Source organism: Kogia breviceps, chromosome 6, assembly GCF_026419965.1.
Source record: "Kogia breviceps isolate mKogBre1 chromosome 6, mKogBre1 haplotype 1, whole genome shotgun sequence".
NCBI classification, from domain to species: domain Eukaryota; kingdom Metazoa; phylum Chordata; class Mammalia; order Artiodactyla; family Physeteridae; genus Kogia; species Kogia breviceps.
This window is the reverse complement of record NC_081315.1, coordinates 146,792,612-146,814,254: the sequence shown is the minus strand read 5'-3', so window position 1 is coordinate 146,814,254 and position 21,643 is coordinate 146,792,612. Positions and strand designations below refer to the sequence as shown.

The following is a 21,643-nucleotide window of genomic DNA, read 5'->3' as shown; positions in this document are numbered from 1 at the left end:
TATACCCCAGGCCCGGGACAGTGAACGGGGTGCCGGGCGCAGCACTGCTCGGGCCGCCGTGAGCCCGGGCAGGGCAGGGGCAGGGCTGTGGGCTGACCACCTGTGGTGCACTGTGACACACATGGTGTGCACAGCCCCTCCGTCCTGGTCCCTGGACTCTGGTGAGGAGGGTGAGGCCTCGGGACACACGCTCCAGGGCCCGAGCTCTCTGTTAAGGAGGCAAATGTTCCTGAGGACCCAAGGGGGACAGGGCCCCAGAGTGTGGGCGTCACCTGAACCCCCGACGGGGCGGGAGGACCAGGAGGGCCCCCGGAGATGGGTGGGCATGGGCTGGGGTGCTGATGTCTCGGTTACAAAACGCTCCCCAGGGCTTCCCTGGTGGCGCAGTGGTTGAGAGTCCGCCTGCCGATGCAGGGGACGCGGGTTCGTGCCCCGGTCTGGGAAGATCCCACATACTGCGGAGCAGCTGGGCCCGTGAGCCGTGGCCGCTGAGCCTGTGCATCCGGAGCCTGTGCTCCGCAACGGGAGAGGCCACAACAGTGAGAGGCCCGCGTACCGCAAATAAAAAAAAAAAAAAAAAAAAAAAAAAAAAAAAACGCTCCCCAGCCGGTTGCTGGGGATGCAGGAAGCCAGGAGCCTACAAGGCAACGGCCCTCGGGTTAAAAGTGTCTCTTAACATTTATATACCGCATACTTGTTTTCAGCAAAGTGGCTGTTTCAGGCGGGGACACGTGACCCTCTTTAAAGGCTTTCCTCTCCTGCCTCCTTGTTCACAGAAAGCAAGAGGCCCAAGGGCTGGAGAGAGCCAGGGGGGCCACAGCCACCTCTGTCCAGTCCTGCTGGCGGCCGTGCAGGCCGCTGGCATGGCCGGCTCCCCGTCAGCCCCGGCTGCCCTGCAGCGTGGACGGGCCGCACGGGCCTCATTTGCGGGCTGTTCAGAGGAGCCCACCCCTCTCTGCTGAAGGTCCCATCTGCTGGGAGCGGCACAGACCCGCCCTGTGCCCGGGGCTTGGCTGCCATCTCGGGCCACGGCCCCTACCTCTAACTTTCAGAGACGTGCCCGGCCCCTGAGGCCGCCTCCCAGCCGCCCTTGCCTCCTGGCTGGGTGCAGACCTCCCCAGTGGGGGGAGAAGGCCACATGCTCGTGGGTCAGAACCCTGGGGGGACTGCGTGGGGGCCGGGGAGGGGCTGGGGCCTCGGGAGCTCTGCCTGCTTCCTGCCTCCGTTTTCAGGCTTCTGTCCACGCCTTCCTGTCTCGGTGTGAAACCGTCTCTGTTGTATGAGTGTCTGTATCTGATGCCGTTAGAACCGTGTTTACTGACAGCATGACTTTTCCTGTTTTCCTTAAATTGTCGAGGTTGTTCCAAGTTGTTGGGAAAATAGACGATACGCTTGCCCTGCTTAACCTGGTGAGTTTCTCCTTTGGTCTCTGCCTTGCTCAGCTCGCGGGCACCCCTGGGCGCGCGGGCTGGGACGCGCCCACTCCCGGGGCCCCGCGCGCGCCCTCAGCACCCCTCCCTCCCTCCCTCCCTCACTATCTCCCAGGCCTGCATGATGACCATCACGTTCCTGCCGTTCACGGTGAGTCACAGGGGTTTTAGCTCCCACTTCCACCTGGGAGTCCAGCCTGCCCTCCACTGGGCAGGAGGACTCCGACCCTAAGGTGTCCCCCTCTCAGAAACTTTCAGACCACTGGGGGCTCCAGGGCCTGGACCACGGGGTTGCAGAGGAGAGAAGGTTCCAGGGAAAGGGGTGGCCCTGGGTTTCCAGGCTGGATGGAGTGGGGAGTCTTCCAGGGCCCCAAGCGGGGCTCTCAGGGGCAGAGACCCCAGCCTGGCCTCCAAGAGTGCAGTGAGGGGCACCCTCTCCATGCTCCTTCAGGCTCTTGGCTCCTGCCTGAACCCCGGAGCCCACGGCCTCCTGGCCGACCTGGGCTCGTCTCCTCACCCCGCAGCCCCCTCTGATTCTGGCAGAGAGCGGCGCTCTGGGTACGTAGCACATCGCAGAGAATTGAGGTCCGGGGAGTCTTTGTGAACCTGATAAGCTTGCAGCTTTAAAGGCTTCAAGCATTGGGTGGAATGGCTCTTGTGAGAGAGACGCCTCCGGGGCTCAGGCAGAGCCCAGCTGATGCCGGGGGGCTCACGGGCCCTGGGGCCCTGTGGGTCCTGATTCTGTGGGTTTTTCTGGCTGCAGTTTTCCTTGATGGTGGCCTTCCCCGAGGCGCCTTTGGGCATCCTCCTGTTCTGTGTGTGTGTGATGGCCGTCGGGGCCGCGCAGGTAGGACACCGGCACCCCGCCCCCACACCCCATCCTCATGAAGCAGGAGTTGTAGCACGCGTGCCCGGGCCGCCCGCGGTGGGGGCCGCACAGACGCCACCCGCCATGCAGCGCCTGCCACGGGGCCCCCGCGTGGGCCGCGGCAGGACAGAGCCGGCGACGCTCGGGGCCTGGGCTTCCCGTGCCGAGGTGGAGAGAGAGGGAAATGGAGCCGCCGGCACCCTCAGGCGGGGCTCTCTGAGACCCACACCCGACCCCCAGGGCAGAGCGAGGGCTCCCGTCCACTCTGCACCCCCAGAACATCCTGCAGTGAGCCCCACCCGAGACCCCGCTCGCACCCTGCAGCCTGCCTCTCCCGCAGGCGCTGATCGTGGTCTACGCGTTCCACTTCCCCCACCTGCTGAGCCCGCAGATCGAGCGCTCGGCCCACCGGGCCCTCTACCGGCAGCACATCCTGGGTGTCATTCTCCGGGGCCCGGCACTGTGCTTGGCTGCGGCCGGCTTCTCCCTCTTCTTCTACCCAGTGGTGAGTTGGGGTGGGGGCGCCCACCGGGGGGCTGCTCTGCGGGGAGGAGCCCGCGTGGGCAAACATGGCACACACCCTGCGGGCCCAGGAGGCCGTGTGCCTTCTAGAGACGTGTGTGCGTAGGAACGTGAGCCGCCAGAAGAGAGAGAAAGTGGAGAACGAAATTCCAGAGCAGGAGAGACTGGAGTGGAGAAGAGGGAGGTGCAGGCGTGGGTGGAGCTGGAGAGGGCCGGGCGGACGCACCCCCAGCGTCCAGGGAGAGACGGCGGCCGCGCGGGCGGAGCCGTGTGGGACTCCGTCCACGGCGCCCTCGAGCCTGCAGGCTGTGCTTTTTAAACATTTGCTTATTTATGTATTTACTTCTTTTTATCGGAGTGTAGTTGCTTTGCACTGTTGTGTTAGATTCTGCTGGACAGCAACGTGAATCGGCTCTATGCACACATACACCCCCTCTTTCGTGGATTTCCTTCCCACTTAGGTCACTGCAGAGCACTGAGCAGGATTCCCTGTAGGTTCTCCTTAGTTACTTTATACGTGGTATCAAGAGTGTATACAGAGCGTAGGTCGTAGCCGAGCTGCCGGCGTTGAGCCGGCTGACACCCTGTGTTTAGCCCACAGCTGACTTGACAGGCATGTTGTTCTGGTGCAGCTTCCATCATCCAGGAAGGGAGGTAAACCCTAACGAGCCGCCGTCTCAGAGCTGGTTGTCGAAGCTTGATGCACAGCTCCTGCCTTCAGTTGAGCTCTAGTGAAGTAAAGTGAATCTTTACACCCAAAGCATCATAAGATGTGTGAAAAAATGAACGGTTAACGTTACTTTAAACATCTAGTAAGTGTTTTAAGAGAATTCCAAGTTTTTTTTTTTTTTTTTTTTTTTTTTTTTTTGGTGGTACGCGGGCCTCTCCCATTGCGGAGCACAGGCTCCAGACGCGCAGGCTCAGCCTGCGCCGGACGCACACGGCTCACGGGCCCAGCCGCTCCGCGGCACGTGGGATCTTCCCGGACCGGGGCACGAACCCGTGTCCCCTGCATCGGCAGGCGGACTCTCAACCACTGCGCCACCAGGGAAGCCCCCAAGTTGTTATTTTTGTTGTTGTTTTTTTGTGGTACGCGGGCCTCTCACTGTCGCGGCCCCTCCCACTGCGGAGCACAGGGTCCGGACGCGCAGGCTCAGCGGCCACGGCTCACGGGCCCAGCCGCTCCGCGGCACGTGGGATCCTCCCGGACCGGGGCACGAACCCGCGTCCCCTGCGTCGGCAGGCGGACTCTCAACCACTGCGCCACCAGAGAAGCCCGAGAATTCCAAGTTTAAAACCAACAGGATGGTGAGGCCTGCAGAGCCACACTCTGGAGGGTGGAGCTGGGGGCGGGGGTCCAGTGTCCAGGGCGTGCAGGTCAGGCCCCGGGTGGGTAAAGGGGAGGGTGGACGCTGGCACGTGAGGTGGGGGCGGCCTCGGGCTTCAGCTAGGTCCCCTTGCCGTACAGTGGCTGCGCCTCTCGGGTGGGAGGGCTGCTGCGGGGGCCCTCGGGGTCAGGCGGGGTGTCCCAGGGTGGGGCTGGCGAGGGGGCGGCACAGAGAGACAGCAGGGCAGGACTGAGGGGCCCACTGCTTCCAGGCTTCCGGTGGGACAGCCCCTCCTGGCTCTGGGGACGAGGTCGGGGCTCAGGGGCGGTAAGGGTCGTCGCACGGAGGACAGAGAGCACAGCTGGGTGTGGTGCGTGTGGCCTGGGTCAGGAGAAGCAGGCAGAGCTGAGGCCCACGGGGGCTGTGCCCCCGGCCGGCCTGGACACTGGCCCTGGCAAGGCAGGCCTGGAGCAGGCAGACAGGGCCCGGCGTGCCACCGGGGGCAGTGGTGAGCCCGGGCGGCGGCTGCAGCCTCACGGGGCGACAGGAGTGGAGGCGCGCGTTGGGCCGCCACGCCGGGGAGAGGAGGGTCCTAGCGGGGCGGGGGGTCTGCGGCCTCCGAGGGAGCGTTCGGTCGTTCTCTGTGCTGCGTGTTTGGCCCCTTCCTCTCCAGCCCTCCCGCCCCTTCTCCACAGTGGGGGTCTGAGCCCTCGTCCCGTGAGATGAGGCATGTCAGAGGCTCCTGGCCCCCAAGCCCACCCCCTGCAGCCTCCCCGCGAGCCCGCACCCGCGGCCATCCTTCCAGGTGTCCTCGCCAGCCGCTTCCCTCACGGGGGACGCTGTGCGGGGTCCGCTTTGCCGTGGCCCAGGCCGCGCCGACCTCCCTGTGGACCACCTTCCTCCACTGGTGGCGCTCGGGGCCCAGGGCTCCCATGCCAGCTTCCTGTGCCTGCTCCTCCCAGGCCTCGTGCTCCTCCAGACCTGGGCAGGCGCCCACGGCCGTGGAGATCTCCCCCCGGCCCGGGACTCAGGTTCCCCCTCGGGCCGTCTGTCCCCTCCTACCCCGCAGCGCACGTGCACGCACACGACACACGCCGATCCTGCGCGGCCCCCGTCGCCCCCCGTCGCCCCCCGGGGCCTCTGCACTCACCTGCCGGGCACCCGGGACACTCCCCGCCTCGGTGTGTGTGTGTGTTGAGTGATGTGTATGGCGTGGTCTTCTGACGCGTGGAGACTGGAGGTCGTAAGCAGAGCTGTGAGGCCAGCCGCCCCCGTCTGTCCCCGAGGTGCCCGTTGTCTCCCGAGTCCCCTCCCCAGGCCAGGTGCCAGGTGACCTTGAAGCGTGACTGTGAAGGCCGGGGTGGAAGCCCTTCACTGAGGGGGGCCACCGGCCGAGGCGACAGGGCCGGGCGAGGAGCCTTCTGCGGCCACCTCGGGCCCGGGAGCGCGCCCGGCCCGCCAGCCTCCCTGTTTAAAAGATTATTGAGTGTCTGTGTAGCAAAAAACTGACCATCGTGACCATTTTACCTGCGGCGTGCAGCTCGGCGGCACTGACCGCCGACGTCACCGTGCGTCACCTCCCTCTGGTTCTGGGACTTTCCATCCCCCCGAGACAGAAACCCTGAACCCATGAGCAGCCAGTCCCTGTCTCCCCACCCCTCAGTCCCGGGAAACTGCGAGTCTACTTTCTGTCCGTAGGGCTTTGCTTATTCTGGTCCCTTCATAGAAACGGCACCATGAAATGGGAGGCTTCCGCGTCTGGCTTCTCTCACTCGGCGCGTTTTCAAGGGGCACGCACGTCGCTGGTGTGACGGTCCCCTCCCTTTTCATTAGCCGGCAGTACCCCACTGTGTGGACGGGCCCCGTCACCCACCCACGGACACGCAGCGCCCGCTGTGAGCACGGGTGTGCCCAGGAGTGGGCTTGCCAGGTCCGGTGGCAGTTCCCCGCCGTTCGCCAGCAGCTGCGCTATTTACATTCCCACCGAGGGCGCTCAGGGCTCCAGCCCCGCCCCACCCCAGCACAGCTGCTTCCTGTTCCCGCCAGGAGCGTCCGGAGGTGCGCGCTGCTCTCCTCGTGGCTTGACTGGCGTTTCCCCGAGTGTCAGTGGTGCCGGGCTCCTGCCCACACGTGTCGGGGCTGCGTCTCTCTTCTTCGCGGAAGCGTCAGTTCAAGTCCGTGGCCCATCTCTCAGTTGCGTTATTTGTCTCTCCGTCGTGGAGCTGTCGGGGTTCCTTATGAAGCCTGGATAGTAACCCTTACCAGGAGTGTGGTCTGCAGACACTTCCCGTTCTGTGCAGTGTCTCTTCACCCCCTGGTAATGTTCTTCTATGCACAGAAGCTTTCTGGCTTGATGATGGATGATTCACCTGTTTCGTCTCCCGTTGCTCGAGCTGCAGTCCCTTCCGGGCGGGCGGCTTTGGGGTGGGATTCCTGGCTGGGCCCCTCGGCGCAGGCAGCACGCGCCCTGACGTGCCCTGTGCCCTGTCTCGTGCAGTCGTACCTGCTGATGGCGACAGTCATCTTCCTGCCCTACGTCAGCAAGGCCGCCGGCTGGTGCAGAGCCAGGCTTGTGGGTAGGTGCCAGGCGGGGCTGGAGTGTGGGGCGTTGGGGCTGCCGCCAGGGCCCACAGAACATGGGCCGGGCAGGCGGCGTCCCTGCGGGCCTCCTAGCAGGCCCGCCCGAGGCCCTGAGGGCTTGGCTGCCCCTCCCACAGGCCCCAGGGAGCCCCCGGCTCACAGCCTGGAGATCTTCACCTTCGACCAGCAGGAGCCGCTCAGCAAGGAGCGGGTGGAGGCCTTCAGCGACGGGGTCTATGCCATCGTGGCCACGCTGCTCATCCTGGACATCTGGTGAGGACCCGCCGGGCCGAGACTCCTCCGCCAGCCCCCCAAAGGCGCCGAGGTCTCCCGGCCCACCCTCCCCAAGGGTCTCCCACCGGAGAACCCACCTGAGAAGGGCCCGGTCCTCGCCCTCCCCAGAGCTGCACGCGCAGGGCGGGCGGCCCCCGACCCCCGCATCCATCTCCTGCCGCCCGCGAGCCCACCTCTTGCTCTACTCCTGCTCTGTGCTCGGCCAGGCAGCCTCCGCGTCTGCGCAGTTCCAACCTCGGTGGTTGTGGTTTTATTTCTAAGTGTTTTATCTGTTGCTTTCTCAAGTCTTCCATCTTTTTTTTAAAGCCTTTTATTCCTCGGTGATACTTCAGCACATTCTTATTTCGTTAACGTTAAAATGCTCTGATTTTATGTTCTGTGACTGATCACCTAAGGTCTTTTTTTAAAAAATATAAATTTACTTATTATTTATTTAGTTAGTTTTGGCCGCGTTGCGTCTTCGTTGCTGCACGCGGGCTTTCTCTAGTTGCAGCTAGCGGGGGCCACTCCTCGTTGCAGTGCGCGCGGGCTTCTCATCGCAGTGGCTTCTCTTGTTGTGGAGCATGGGCTCCAGGCGCACAGGCTTCAGTAGTTGCGGCACGTGGGCTCAGTAGTTGTGGCTCGCGGGCTCTAGAGCGCAGGTTCATTAGTTGTGGCACACGGGCTTAGTTGCTCTGCGGCATGTGGGATCTTCCCGGACCAGGGCTCGAACCCGTGTCCCCTGCATTGGCAGGCGGATTCTTAACCATTGCGCCACCAGGGAAGTCTCTCACCTAAGGTCTTGATGCTCCTAAATTTCTCTTAGTAGCTTTTTCTTACTGTAATTTGTGACTTTTTAAAAATAGGGAGCATATGTCCATTGGTACCAATCTCTGAGACGTAGACCTAAGGTTCTGGGGCGATCTGGCTTTGCTTCTGCCCTGCAGCCAGGGCCATGCTGGCTTGGGTCCCCTGCTGGGTGGCAGCAAAGAGCAGCTGTGGCTGGGAACACCTCCCCCGGGGGGAGGCGGCGGTCAGGGTTCTTTCCTCCACCCAGAGCCACAGCCCCAAGGACCCAGGTGGGGATCCCCAGGAAGCCCCCAGGCTCTGTCTCCTGCCCCCAGCCCCACCAGCACGCATGCAGCTGCCATCTTGGGCACAGAGGTGTGTCTGGGCTGCGTGGCTGCAGGACGGCAGCCCCATGACCTCGGTGGGGAGAAGCCTGGGCCGGATGTGCCCTAGAATCGCTCCTTACCATAAAGTTCTGCCCAGGAGTCTGAGGACCTCGGAGGCAAAGCCCTTCAGGTCTGGGGGACCGCTCCCGAAGTGGACGGGCCACTGCAGGACGGTGGGCAGACCTCAGGAGCCACCCACCCGTGGGCGCCAGAGGGGCTGTGGGCTCAGGGCCCAGGCCGCTCACCAGCCCGGGGTCCGGTGGGCCGGGCTGCGGTCAGCCAAGGGAACAGGCTGCAGTTGAATTTGAACTTCAGGTGAACGGCGCTGTGTGTGTGAACACAGATCTGCGCAATCTCAGTGTATGCCGTCCGTTCGTCTGAAGCTCAAGTGTGCGGGGGGCCGGCGGCCCACACGAGCTGGGATGGGGTGGGGGCGGGCAGCCCGAACGGACGCCCGAGGTGGGGCCGCTGCAGATGCTGTGTGTCTCACCCCTCAGTGAGGACAACGTCCCCGACTCCAAGGACGTGAAGGAGAAGTTCCACGGCAGTCTAGTGGCGGCGCTGGGCGCGTCTGGGCCGCACTTCCTGGCCTACTTCGGCTCCTTCGCCACGGTGGGCCTGCTCTGGTTCGCCCACCACTCGCTCTTCCTGCACATCCGCAAGGCCACGCAGCCCATGGGGCTGCTCAACACGCTCTCGCTGGCCTTCGTGGGCGGCCTGCCCCTGGCCTACCAGCAGACGTCGGCCTTCGCGAGGCGGCCCCACGACGAGCTGGAGAGCGTACGAGTCAGCTGCGCCATCATCTTCTTCGCCAGCATCTTCCAGTTCGCCATCTGGACCACGGCGCTGCTGCAGGAGGGGGAGACGCTGCAGCCCTCGGCGCGGTTCGGGGGCCGGGAGCACGCGTTCATGTTCGCCAAGCTCGGGCTGTACCCCTGTGCCAGCCTGCTGGCCTTCGCCTGCACCTGCGCGCTGGGCACGTTCAGCACAGCCATCTTCCACGCCATGCAGATCGCCGTGCCCTTTGCCTTCCTCCTGCTGCGGCTTCTGGTGCGCCTGGCGCTGGCCGGCCTGCGGGCCCTGCGGGGCCTGCGGGGTCCGGCGCGGCCCGCACACGCCCGGCCGGCGCCTGGGGCCCTGGACGACGCGCAGTCCCCGCTTCTCCCTGCTCCCTGCTAGCGCGGCCCCAGTCCCCCGCCTGAGGTCCAAGTGTCCGGCTGGCGGCCCGGCCTCAGGTTTTGTTTTCCTTGTGAAGTTTCATGCTCTCCTTCAGCCCCTCAGATTGTCTTCCACCGTTGCAGAGAAGAGTCTCGCAGGAGCGTCACTGTCCAACGTGCCTGTTGTCTGCCTCGACCAAGCGGAGATGAGCTGCGGGGGGGCCGCAGGCGGCGGGTGGTTCCCGGGCAGCTGGGGCCGCAGCCCCGTGGTGGGTGTGGGTGGGCGATGTGGCCCCGGGTCCCCGACAGGCAGCACATCCTGCAATTCAGCCCACGTCCCGCGGGCAGAGGGCCCTGGCAGCTGCTGGGCTGCCCAACCAGCCCCCACATCCCAGGCCTCCTCCCCCAAAACGCTGGCCTCGGGCGCAGATGCAGGAGACGGCAGCAGGACAGGATGCCCAGACTGTATTTGTCCCAGATATAAATTACAGGCGCCTTCAGGTGATAAGTTACACATGAGGGAGGGGGCACAGAGACTCGCTCACGCACAGAGGACACGTTCACCTGAACCACAATTTACAAGACAGTTCGTATCGACCAACGGGGCCCGCAAAGCAAAAGCTAATGCTGCCCCCGGGGACGCAAACCTGGGGGACACATGCCGGCTACTAGAGGCACGTGGTGAGGACGGGCCGCCACCCACAGCTGTTCCCAGTGCACGTGTCTGGGCAGTTTTGGCACAAGCTTGGCGGGTACAGGGCTGGGCGGGGCCGTGTCCGAGGTTGAGGCCGAATGTCAGGGCAAGGCCACCACCCAGGGTGCGAGGGCCCAGCGGCAAGACAGCGCCAAAGGCAAAGAGACCAGACAGGAGAGGGGCTTGTGGACCCTTCTCTGGGGCTTTGGGGGCTCCCAGGCAGCTGGGGTCGGGCTCTTCTGGGGGCCAAGTCGGGACTCCGGGCCAGCGAAACTCTGGGGCTCTGCGAGTGGCCCGCCAGACAGCCCCGTCTGCGTCCTGCGTTGCCGAGCCTCCACTGGAAGAAGCACGGAGACCACACGAGTCCCGTCTGCCCAGCAGCCGACACGGCACCCGTGTGCTACCGGCAAATGCGAGGCCGAGTGCCCGATGCCCATGTGCCGCGTCGACCTTGCCGATTAAAGCCGCTCCCGCTGCACGCTCTCCTCACTTCCTCTGGGCTCCCAGCCAGGCTCCTGCTGCCTCCTGGGCCCCACCTGGCCGCCTCGGGGCCCTCCCGTCCCAGCCCTGTCACCCCGGGGCCACCAGCCAGGTTCCGACTGGGCCGGCTGGACACCACCTGGGCCTGGAGAGGCATGTCCCCCAGGACAGCCCTCAGTGGAGAGGTGAGGCCAAAGAGCTAGTGGCCACGGTGTCCCAGTCTGTGCTGGGCAACCCTGGGGCCCAGAGAGCCAGTTGCCCTGTAGGAGCATCCAGGGGGACAGCCCAAGGGGCCTGAGGTGAGGTACACCACTGCCTGGCTCAAGGGGTCAGAGGTGGCAGAAGGACCTGGGGAGGAGTGTGTGCCCTCCAGGACAGCAGCCTGGGCCCCAGAGGGCCCCGTGCCCACCCACCCCTGGTACGAAGGCCAGAGGGAAAGCGCCCACTACCCACCCAGCAGTTTCTGTGTGGCACGGGGACGGGACAAGAGGGAAACACCCAAGGTCGGGGCTGTGGGCGAGGACATCCGCCAGCGAGCGCTGCTCCGGGACCCGCCTCTACTTGGAGTCCCCATCGGGGGCAGGCGCCCCATCTGCTCGCACGTCCTTGGCGGTCCCCGCCTTCCTGGGCTTCTGCTTGGCCCTCCTGAGCATGTGGACCTGTCCCGAGACAGGCAAGGTCTGAGGGCTGTGCAATACCGCAGGCCACCTGGTGCCGGGTCCTAGAACCGCCGCTGCCATCCCAGCCCGTCTCACAGAAGGGGAAAGGGCGGGGCATGCTGTGACCGCGGCCTGTGGGGAGGGGCCCCCCTAAGGGCTGGCCGGCCTCATCCAGCCGGCAGCAAGCCCCCCACCCACCCCACGCCTGGCGTACCTTCGGGCCTGCGGCCGAGATGATCATGTGCCCGGGAGCCTGGACCCAGGGCTCGCCGTCCACCTGCACAGGTGTGGCCTTGAGGAGGGTGACGCGGAAGTAGGAGCCCTGGGCGATGCGGATGCCGGAGCGCAGCCCACCCTGGACCTGACCCTGGTGGGGGAGAGGGGCGGCCATGCTCAGCGGGCCGCAGCGCCACGGCCCAGCGCCCCGGTCCCCCGCCCCCGCGCTCACCATGTGCACGACGCCCGTCACCCCCACCACCTCCAGCAGCCCGTCATCCATGCGCGGCTTCTCGAATCTCGAGTCGCTGTCGGAGCCCCACAGGTCGGCCCCCGAGCCCCAGCTGCACCGAGAGGGGGGGCACACAGGTCAGAGGGAGGCTGGGCGGGAGGCTGGAGGGGGCCGGAGCCCCGGGAGCCCCGCGTGCGGGCACCTGGGGATGTTGAGGAAGATGAGCCCCTCGATGCTGGGCAGCTCCACCTCCTGCCGTTCCGCCTGCAGCCGGAGGGCCCTGTGCAGGCCGCGAGGGTGGCTGATCTTCTGCAGCCCGACCCGCACGTACACGCCCTTGTTGTGGAACCTGGCGGGGGACCCAGAGTCACGGGGGCGCCCCAGCCCCCGGTCACTGCTGGTGAACCCCCAGGAAGTACATGGTCGCCAGGGGCAGCCCCGTGCCCGCCCCTGCCCCGTGGCACCTGCTCGTGAACTTGCCGGGCTCCTCCTCTCGTGCCTGGTGGAAGTCCAGGCTTAGCTCCGCGTCGATGCCAATCCCACAGTAGTTACTCATGTGCACAATCTGAGAACGAGACGCGTCTCTCCCTTGGCCCCGGTCGGCCCCCACCAGGTGCTCCCCGCTGCCCCCGCGGTGGGCCAGGCCTCCTGTCACAGAGCTGCTCTGTCCAGTGACTACGCCACCCTCTCAGGTTCTGAGCCGGCCATCCCCAGGCCCAGCACCCGTGTCCACGAGGGGACAGCGCTGGCGCCAACGCCAAGGCACGGCTGGGACGAGGACGAACGCCTGGACAGACGTGGTAGAGAGACGCCCACCGGGTGCCACACCCCCGCCCGGGCACACCAGTACCTTGGGGGGCTCTGCGTCTGCCACGCTGTTCTCCCCACCGCTGGCCTCATGCGCGTCCAGCAGGATGGTCCAGCGGTCCACAAGCACGGCGTCCGCCTCGTCCACCGACACCAGCACGGAGAACGGGTCCTCTCCACTGTAGCCCGACCCCCAGCGGAGGACCCGGCCAAGGTCATTCCCTGGACGCCGGCAAGACGCACGCTGACTCTCCACACCCACCCCTCGCCCCGCCCAGCCCGGGACCCCATCCCCCAACGTGCCAGCTGACCCCACCTGTGCCCAGGGGCAGGATGGCCACGGCGGGCTCTGGGCAGGCCAGGCGGTGCCGCAGCTCCTCCAGGGCGGCGAGCACCCAGCCCACGGTGCCGTCCCCGCCGCACACCAGCACCCGGAAGCAGGGCACCTGGGAGAACACGTGGAACCTGGCGGCAGGGAGACAGGACGTGTCCCGGCACAGGCCACGGGCGCGGACAAGCAGGGACAGGAGGCCACCCCCAGGGCAGAAGGGGCCGCAGCTCATCCCCACCCAGGGTGCCCTCGAGGGTTCCGACCCACCGAACCCCAACCTGATCCTGCTGGCCGGGGGGCGGGCACGGGCAGGCACCCCTTCTGGCAGGCTCACCCGGGCAGCGGCCCCCCGTTGGTCAGCTCAAAGACCTGGTGGGGGTTGAGCAGCTTCCGGAAACTGCAGAGCAGGTCGCGGCCCTTGAGGCCTCCGCTTCTGGGGTTCACAAACACCAGCAGGGGGCAGCAGTCCGGGGGCAGCTTCAGGTGCTGACAGATGGGGCTGCGTTAGGGCGGGCTGGCCGGGCCCCCGGAGACAGAGCCGGGCCTCCCCCGGCACGTGGCCACCCCACCTCACCACTGCCTGCTCGGGCTGCATCCCACAGCAGAAGGGGCGCCCACAGAGCCCTGGCCGGTGGGGCGGGAAGACACTGGCCAGCCTGGAGCTCTGAGCACATGGGCCACGCCACAGCTGCCACGCCACGTGTCCTCGGGCCACGCCCGCCGCCAGACCCACGTGGCCCACGAGCCTAGGCCAGAAGCCCACGCAGGACCCGCCTGCCCCTCTCCGGGCCAGCCCGCTGCCAGGCCCCCGCCCACCCACACGGCAGTCAGGACGAGCAGCCCGGCTTGCAGGCGGCCCCACGCCTCCCCTGGGCCACGGGACAAGGCCCGCCCCCAAACACGATGGCAGGAACAGCGCCCGCGAGAGTGGGCAGGAGCAGGGGCCCCCGCGTGGTGAGGGCGGAGGCTGGGGTCCCCACGGCGGGGGTTGCTGGGCAACAGGAGACAAGCAGGCACAGACAGCGGGCAGCGGCCGCACACGGGCTCGGCCGTGGCTCGAGGCCAAGGACACACCGGGGTGACGTGTGAGCCACCGGGCCGAGCTGCCTGCGGTCACCACTTACCTGCTCAGCCCAGGGCAGGCAGCTGCCGGGAGAGAGAAAGTGCGTGTCGGCCTCACCCACCCATCTCTGCCCGTGGAGCCGGCGGAGGGGGACCCTGCCCTGCACGGCCGCCTCCTGGTCTGGATGGTAGGACAGGGCAGCAGCAACCTAAGACGTGGCCCGCTCAGTCACAGACCCTGAACTCGTTCCGCTCTGATTCTTCTTGGCCTGAACCGGGGTCCGGCCACCTCGGGGGGCCTTGGGGGCCAGCAGGGCCAAGGACCAGAAGCTACCACTAGGGCACACGGCGCAGGGCAGGGTCTGGGGCACTTCTGGGGCTTTGGGACAGCCTCCAGGGTCAGGGAGCATCACCTACTGGCCAGAGGAGGCCCAGGGTGCGAGCAGGGCTCCAGAGGCCTCCAGGGCAGGAAAAGCGGGGCCAGGGCCCACGACCCTGCGAGGGCCACGCACACAGTCACAAACACAGGCCAGCCCTTGAGAGGCGGCCACTGCAGGGCCAGTCAACGGGCGTGCAGGCCTCTCACCATCGGACCTCGGGCCCCTCCCTCGATGTGGATCAGCCGTGCACACAGGCTCGGACTTTGCTCCAACAGACCAGGTGTTAGACAAACTGGCTGTGGAGGCTATGGCCCCAGGCCCCGCCCCGGCGCCACTCACCAGCACGTCTGGGAGCACTAGGGCGGTCAGCGGCCGGCCGTGCACAGCTGTGTCCCTGACCAGCATGTAGAGCCGCTCGGCCTCCGCAAAGCAGGCCACGTCCAGCACCACGGCACCTGTGGCAGGTGGGCCGTGAACTCGGTTACCTATCCTGCCCCCACCCACACGCTGTCTGGGCTGGGGCCTCGCCTCCTCCCGCGGCCGAATGGCCCCAGTGCTGGCCACGGCCCACCTCAGGCCAGCCGGTCCCAAGGCATCCCCGCAGCGCGTGACTCCCTCCCCTGGGGGGGAGCCTCCAAGGACAGCCGGGCTCAGAGACAGGAGATGCTGGGTGGACAGAGCAAGAGCAAGGCCACCTGGAGGCAGGGTGGAGCAGACACGCCGCCCCCACCCCCACCCTGGGACCCGCGAGAGGCATGGAGGACGCTGCTAACTGCTCCGGACCCACAGAAGGGAGACGGGCCTCACGGTGTTGCTCTCCCACCGGGGAGATCTGAAGTTTCCCGCCATAAAAGATGGAACCCGTGAGCACAAGAGGTTGTGGAGAAAACATTCTCTGCACCTCAGTCACATTGTAGCAAAAGCGTCACAGCCGTGAGCCAAGAAACGAAACACCCCCACCGTTTCCCCGGCCCACGGGTCCTAAACAAGGTGAAGCAAGAGGGCGAGGCTGCCTGCCCCACCCACTCCATGGAGTGACCTTGGACCCAACCTGACCACAACCGGTGGGCAGCTCACCTTGTGCGGAGTAGACGTGGCTCACGGACACCAGACCAGCTGCAAAGACGGGGGTGGGGGGGGTGGGGGTGGCAGGCTGCGGTCGGACGCCAGGCACCTGCCCCCCAGGTCCCCGACCCAGGGCCACCACCCCAGGCAGCCCACCCCACCCGGCCTCCCAGGCCAGTAATAAGTTCGCACCACCCAACAGCACAGCTCTCCCAGGAAGTGCCCCCCCTACTCCAGGCACAGGGCACCCCCCAGGGCCCAGAGCAGGAGGCTCAGAACCTCCTCAGAGGAGGTGATGGGGTCTGGGCCCCAGAGGTGCGGACAGAGACCCTCCGGGCCAGGAACCAGCTCGGCAAAGGCTCAGCCAGTGCTGGGGGGGAGCGGGGGAGCAGGAGGGCGCGGCCTTGGCACGGCAGCCCGCACACCTGCCCTCAGGACTCCCGCCCTGCCCCCCACGTGGCCAGGCGCCCCGGACCAGCCCAGGCAGTCGCACCTTTGCTGGCCACAGCCTCGTCCAGCAGGCTGCTGTACTCCTGGGGGGACCGGCCAGGGGGCAGACCACCCACGAACAGAGAGACACGCGGGGCCACCACTCTGCTCTCAGCCACGTAGAACCGCGTCTGGCTCATCTGCCACAGGGACGTCTGCGGGGAGGGTGGGACGCTGAGCAGAGCACCAGGGGACGGGCCTCCCCACCCCCCGCCCACAAAGGGGGACCGAAGGGAAGACGCCCCAGGCTGAACGCCACCAAGACGGGAAAGGAGAGGAGAGAAAGGACACACGGAGAACTTGCGAAGGGGAGGCACTGCTGGCCAGGACGCTTAGCTGCCCGCCAGCATGGCCTTGTGTCCTAAGGGCAGACAGACTCCCTCTCTACGAGGCAGAAGCCACGGCCAAAGGCCAGCCGTTCCCCGGGGGCCGGTGTCCACACCCACTGACCTGCCGGATCTCACGAAGCCGGTCAAGCAAGGGCTCCTCGTCCGCCAGCACCACGCGCTGGACTGCAGGGTTGAGAGACGCCACCGTCAGCCCCAGGCCCTGCGGCCACCTCCCACACCCCCTGCCCTGGGACCTGGACGCCTAGGGGTAGGACTGGTCGGGGCTTTGACTACAGGCTGCCCGCTCACCCTGTCTGCTGCCCATGAGTACCTCCACCAGCTGGAAGCTCTTCAACCCCTCGGCCTGTTGGGGTGGAGTGCAGGGCATCAGGCCTTGACCAGCCCTAACGCCCCCCCCACCCCGCCTCCCGAAGACCCACATGGGGCCACCACACCAGGCAGGGCCCAGCACACACACACCTGGCGTCCAAGCAGCGGGAGGGCCTCCAGCACCACAGTCCGGGCAGTGCTCTGCGGGGTCACACGCATGGACACGTAGGCCACACCCACCCTGCAGGGGACAAGCTCAGGAGCTGGGGTCGCACAGCCCCCACTCCTCCCTCCCTCCGCGGACCCTACCGGGAGCCTGGGTCTCACTTGAGCCAGGCAGGGTAGATCTTCAGGACCTCCTGGCTGCGGGGCAGAGCGCGAATAATCCAGGCCTCGGGAATGCGAATGATGCTGGGAACGTCTCGGGCCCCTGGGCCTCTACTGCCTTCCTCCTCGGTGGTCCCACCACTCCAGACCTTTCCCGAGGCCCTGGTGTTGCCAGCCAGAGCGCGTGCAGGGAGCGCCTGCAGCTGGAAGCCCTGAGGGTCCTCCGTGATGTAGTAGGCCCGCAGCGCCACCTCCTGGGAGGGGTGTGTGTGTGAGCGGAGCCAGGCCACGCTGGGTCCCCGCAGCCCCCCAGGGACGGGCCTGCGAGGCGGCTGCGCGGTCCCTCTTACCAGCACCTCCTGACTCTTGGCCAGGCGGGGGACGGTGATGGCACGAAAGTGGTTTCGCTGCACCGCGTCGTTGCCGTCAAAGATCTTCAGAGTCTGCTTGCCTGGGCCACAGGAAAGTGGGTGCAAATCCGTGGAATCAGGCACGGGGTGGGGGAACGGGGCATGGGATGGGGGGCTGGGCACAGCTAAGGGGCACTTACTGGACTCTAGTGCCATCGCCTCTCTCCCTGGGCCGGCGGGGGCGCCTCCGTCCACGCTGTCGTCTCCCTCCCCTGCGGGACGGTCACAGCGGGCCTCAGTCCAGGCCCGGTCCCCACCCCAGACGCCCGCTTCCCGCCGCCCCGCTCACCCGGCTCCGGGGCCGTGCTCTCGGAGATTCGAAAGCAGTGCATCTTGCTGAAGTTGCGGGACAGCAGGCGCACGCACGCCGGCGGCAGGACCATGGTGCGCAGGCGCCCGAAAGTGCACTCGGGGGCGAGGGCCGCGGAGCAGACCGAGTGGGCCTGGGGGAGAGGGCACGGGCTCGAGCCTGGAGTCCTGGTACAGGAGAGGGCCTGGGTCCAGGCCGGCCCTCAGTGACTCCCCGGGGGCCCACATTGAGCTCCCACGGGCCGGCGGCGCCACTCCCAACCAGAGAGAGCCCTGCGTCTCCCCTGCACAACCGATCCCCCACCCCCAAAGCCGGAAACCACCCCGATCCAAACGAGCTGTCCCCAGGACCCCCGCCCCCCATCCTGCTTTGCCACTGGACGATGCAGGCCGCTCCACAGGTCTTGGCCCCGACCTCCATCCCGCGCCGCCCTCAGGACCCCCGCCCCCGCTCCCGCCTCTCGCGGACCCGCGCCTCTCCCGCCCCGCCCCCAGGGCCTCCGCCCCGCCCCACCTGGACGCCGCACCACTCGCAGCGCACGCCGGCCAGCACGTCGGACGAGCCGCAAGCCTTTCGGCAGACCTCGCAGCGCGCGCCCGAGGGCAGGTTTCCCTCGCGCCAGTGGTGGAGTTGCGTGTCCTGCGGAGAGGGCTGTCAGCAGGCTCGGGCGGAGCCTCCCCCACCTCCCCGGCCCTCCGGCCCCGGCCCCGCGCACTCACGTGGTCTCGGTGCCCGTCCTGGTGGCACTGGCGGCAGTCGCTGCAGGCGAAGGGCACACAGTCGGGGTGAACGTGCAGCTCACACACTGCGGGGCGGGCAGGGTTAGGGCCTCTCGCCGCTGCCCACCGACCCTGCCAGGCCCCTTCTCGCCGGCCTCTCTGCTCCCGTCTGGGGCCGCCCCTCCCCCTGACCACACGTTCTTTAACCTTTTGGGGTCCGACGTGCTAGACAGAAGCAGGGCCACCTTCTCCCCTTCTCTCCCCTCCAGGCCCACCTCAACACGCAGCCTGAGCTCCTGCGGTCCCCTGCACCCGCCTCCCCGCCTCCCCGCGCGGGCAGCTCCAGAATCCCCGAACCCCACCCTAGAGCTACCGCCTGACCGCAGGGAGGCCAGGTCCCTGGTGAGGAAGGAGTTAGACCTCAGAGGAGCCAGGCAGGCTCCTGGCGGTACCTTCGCAGCGAACCCCGGGTGCCTCCAGGCCCTTTCGGCACACGGCGCAGAACCTGCGCTTGTAGAGCCCCCGGGGGCCGAAGCAGTGGGCCACCGGGACCTGGAAGGAGTAGAGCTCGGCCTCAGCCTGGGCCCTAAGGCCTGGCAACCTGGTCCCCAAGCCCGCTTCCTCTCTGTCCCAGGGAGCTCCCATCACCAGCACCGGCCACCTGCCTGACCGCTATACACCCCCAGTCCTCCCGAGCATGATTTACAGGATTCTGTGTGCGCCTCTCGGCCCTCGGTGCTCCCAGGGGGTCCTGCTGGGGACTGCCCTGCGTGCTGACCTCCCCATTCCCTGTGCACGACCAACTCAGGGCTGCCCAGGCCTGGTCCAGCTGCACAGGTGCGGACCGCTCCCCCAGGCCTGTTCCCCCCCGTGATACATCTCGGGCCACCCGGATAAAGTACAGGTGGAGGAGGCCCACCAACAGGCAGGAGGGGCAGTGCTGAGTGTCAGGGGCCCTGGAGAAGACGGGGTCAGAACCATCGGGAAGTGAGGCCCAGCTGCTGCCCTGGGAGGGGCTCACGGGCAGGGACGTGGTCTGCAGCTCAGGGACCCAGACCAGCACGAGGGAACACCCCCACCCCAGCCCCCCAGTGCTTGGGCCACTGTCCATCCCATCCGACATGCCGGCCTGACTCCCCACCACAAAAGCTGGCCTCCCTGACCCTCCGCACCCTCCCCCCGAGGGCGCAGTAGCCCATGCTCCGTACGCACGCGGACCAGGCTGGGTGCCACGCTCGTACACGGGGTCTTCACGTGCTTCAGGCACTTCTCGTGGGACATGAAGTTGCAGACTATGGGAATGAGAGCCCCGTGAGTTGGCCCCTGCCCTGCCCGGGAATCAAAAGACCCCAGGTCTTGGCACGCGGGAGGGAGGCCGCAGCCAGTGGGACCGCCAAGGGCCGTGGTAGGGTGCCAGCATTCTGTGATGGGGCAGATGGCCTATCACAGTGGGCCCACCGTCCCCAAACTTCCTAACCCTAACCCTAGTCATAGGGGTAGGGAGAGGGCATGGAGACAACCTGATCCTCTGTCCCACCCCAGAGAGCCCAGAGCGGGGAGCAGGGCCCTGGTGGCTCTGACCGTCCTGGATGACGGTGTCCCGAGAGTCCCCCCGTCCAGCGCCCTATACACACACGCACACACAGGCCCAGTTCTTTCAAGTCTCTGCTGGGGGTGGGTGGGCAAGCGGGCACTTGGCCAGCTCCTGCACCTCTACCTACCCCCTATACCAGCTTCACCAGGGACACCCTTCCCTCACTCCCCACAACTGCATACAACCCTAATCACCCCTCCCACGCACGATGTGCCTGCCCAGACCACAGCCAGTCTGTGATAGACCAGGATCCCCCCAGCCCCCCGAAGCAGGCAGGGTGACTGGCCCAATGAGGGCTGCCCCTGCCCCTGCCCAGGGAGTAGACAGCCCAGAGGCTGTCTACAGTGGTGAGCTATGCTCACAAGGCCCACAGGGGCAGCAAGGGGACACCCTACCCATCCTGGGGAGGCACGGGGCCGGGTGAGGCACTCAGCCTGGCTTGGCTGCAGGCAGGCGGCACCCAGCCTCCTCCTCTGGCCCATGCAGATAGTCCCTGCTCCCCCCACAGGCTGGACGCTCCCTGGCAGGGGAAGGGGCTCTTCCTCCCATACCCTTGTCAGGCCCCTCTGCTTGCGGAGGTCACCAGCTCGTTCTCCCGAGCTGGGGAGAATGTCCACACAGCTGCCCGCTGAAGGCCTCCACATCACCCCCATTTCCCTTCCATGAGCTTCTTCGCCCCTCAGACCTAGTGCCCACCTTCAGGAGGCCATACCCGCGAGGGGGGCCTGCCACTTCCCCTGGCAGAAGGCATCCTGTGTGAGGCGCCCAGTCTCCTCTGCAGGCTGCAGCCTGAGTGCTCCCTCCGTCCCCAGAGCCAAAGGCCTGTCTCCCTGAGCAGGGCAGAGGCTCCCCGCCCCGTCCCCTGCGGAAATGAGTAGGGCCAGAAGAGCCGACCCTGGAAGCACACGTGTCAGCTGCCCAGGAACCAGAGGAGGGAGGGCCTCCTCAGCCAGCCAGGCCGGCTTGGCAGCGGGGTGTGAGCCCTGTTGGGGCATGTCACACTCGGGGTGGCAGGCCTGGCCCAGCTCTCCGGGAGTCTCAGCCTGGGCAGCGCCGGCACCCAGGCCCTGTGGGCAGCAGTGGGCACCCAGGAGAATGGACCGGCCCCAGCCCAGGGGAGCCAGTGGCCCAGGCCGGCCCTGCCTGGCCACACTGCTGCCTCTTGCACCTGCTCAGGGTTGGCTGGCCTCATCCCCAGTCACTGCACCTGCCCTGCGCAGCCGCGACGTTCTTTCCCCACTGGATCCCAAGCCAGGTGAGGGCGCCTCGGGAGCAGATCTTTCCACCGTCCTGGGGGAGGGGCCGTGGCCACTGAACGCCCCCAGACCCCCGCAGGAGCTGGTCCTCATCACCTCCGGGGGGAGGTCTGGGCCTGGCACACTCCTGCCCCGAGGGGCAAGGGGCTCTATCCTGGGGAGGCCACTGCTGGAAGTGCAGAGGCCAGAGGTGAGGTGCCCGTTCTGGCCCAGGTACTGGGGTCTGCGATGGGGTCGCGGGCGCTCACCGTCACACAGGATGCCGGCCAGCCCCCAGATGAAATCGGAGCAGAGGTGGCAGAAGGTGGGCTTGGTGAGCGTCACCTTCCTGAAGCTGTGACCCGGCGCGGCGGGGCCCAGGGGCCTAGCGCCCGCCCGCTCCGGCCCCGACCCCGGCCCGGACCCCGGACCCGACCCCGGTCTCGACCGCGAGCGGCTTCCGGCGCCCAGCTCCGGGCTGGAGGTCGGGCTGCCCTGGCGCGGGGAGACGCCGCCAAGCCAGGCGCGGGCCCCGGGCTCAGCCGCCGCCGCCATCCCCGGCCAGGGCGGCCCGAGCCCCAGCGGAGGACGACTGCGGGGTCAGCGCTGCGGGCAAGAGGGGCAACCGTCCCCAGCTGTGG

At 67.0% G+C, this 21,643-nt stretch overlaps 2 protein-coding genes across 8 annotated transcripts in view; one reads left to right on the top strand and one right to left on the bottom strand.

Annotated features, from left to right (window-relative positions):
* The window catches only part of TMEM175 (transmembrane protein 175), a 21,475-nt gene extending 10,970 nt beyond the window's left edge, over positions 1 to 10,505 (top strand). For 3 of the 4 annotated variants that reach the window (XM_059067409.2, XM_059067411.2, XM_067036868.1), the window contains 7 exons: positions 1,358 to 1,409; positions 1,546 to 1,581; positions 2,194 to 2,277; positions 2,639 to 2,803; positions 6,646 to 6,724; positions 6,866 to 7,001; positions 8,674 to 10,505. In XM_059067409.2, coding sequence (XP_058923392.1) covers positions 1,358 to 1,409; positions 1,546 to 1,581; positions 2,194 to 2,277; positions 2,639 to 2,803; positions 6,646 to 6,724; positions 6,866 to 7,001; positions 8,674 to 9,355 — 1,234 coding nt within the window. In that variant the 3' untranslated portion in view covers positions 9,356 to 10,505. The remainder of the gene's footprint in view (positions 1 to 1,357; positions 1,410 to 1,545; positions 1,582 to 2,193; positions 2,278 to 2,638; positions 2,804 to 6,645; positions 6,725 to 6,865; positions 7,002 to 8,673) is intronic. The other variant, XM_059067410.2, reaches the window with a different exon arrangement.
* Positions 9,784 to 21,643, bottom strand: DGKQ (diacylglycerol kinase theta). 4 transcript variants are annotated; one of them, XM_067036866.1, is made up of 24 exons: positions 21,272 to 21,643; positions 19,386 to 19,465; positions 18,626 to 18,725; positions 18,174 to 18,259; positions 17,968 to 18,093; positions 17,434 to 17,638; positions 17,285 to 17,356; positions 17,085 to 17,185; positions 16,735 to 16,988; positions 16,558 to 16,648; positions 16,387 to 16,441; positions 16,199 to 16,260; positions 15,753 to 15,903; positions 15,272 to 15,310; positions 14,534 to 14,649; positions 13,877 to 14,023; positions 13,087 to 13,238; positions 12,738 to 12,886; positions 12,465 to 12,643; positions 12,079 to 12,179; positions 11,817 to 11,963; positions 11,615 to 11,726; positions 11,381 to 11,533; positions 9,784 to 11,166 (listed from the first exon to the last, which is right to left on the bottom strand). In XM_067036866.1, the coding sequence occupies exons 1-24, from the start codon at positions 21,555 to 21,557 to the stop codon at positions 11,065 to 11,067; spliced, it is 3,066 nt and encodes a 1,021-aa protein (XP_066892967.1). In that variant the 5' UTR covers positions 21,558 to 21,643; the 3' UTR covers positions 9,784 to 11,064. The 4 variants fall into 4 exon arrangements, with proteins under 4 accessions (XP_066892967.1, XP_066892968.1, XP_058923379.1 ...); XM_067036867.1 differs by having other exon boundaries at positions 17,434 to 17,587; XM_059067396.2 differs by lacking the exon at positions 13,877 to 14,023.

Coding starts and splice junctions, on each gene's coding strand:
- DGKQ (XM_067036866.1), bottom strand. CDS start 21,557: ATGGCGGCGGCGGCTGAGCCCGGGGCCCGCGCCTGGCTTGGCGGCGTC. Junction 14,650..15,271: donor CCACGTCTACTCCGCACAAG/GTGAGCTGCCCA, acceptor CACCTGCCACAG/GTGCCGTGGTGCTGGACGTG. Junction 12,180..12,464: donor CAGACGCAGAGCCCCCCAAG/GTACTGGTGTGC, acceptor TCTCGTTCTCAG/ATTGTGCACATGAGTAACTA.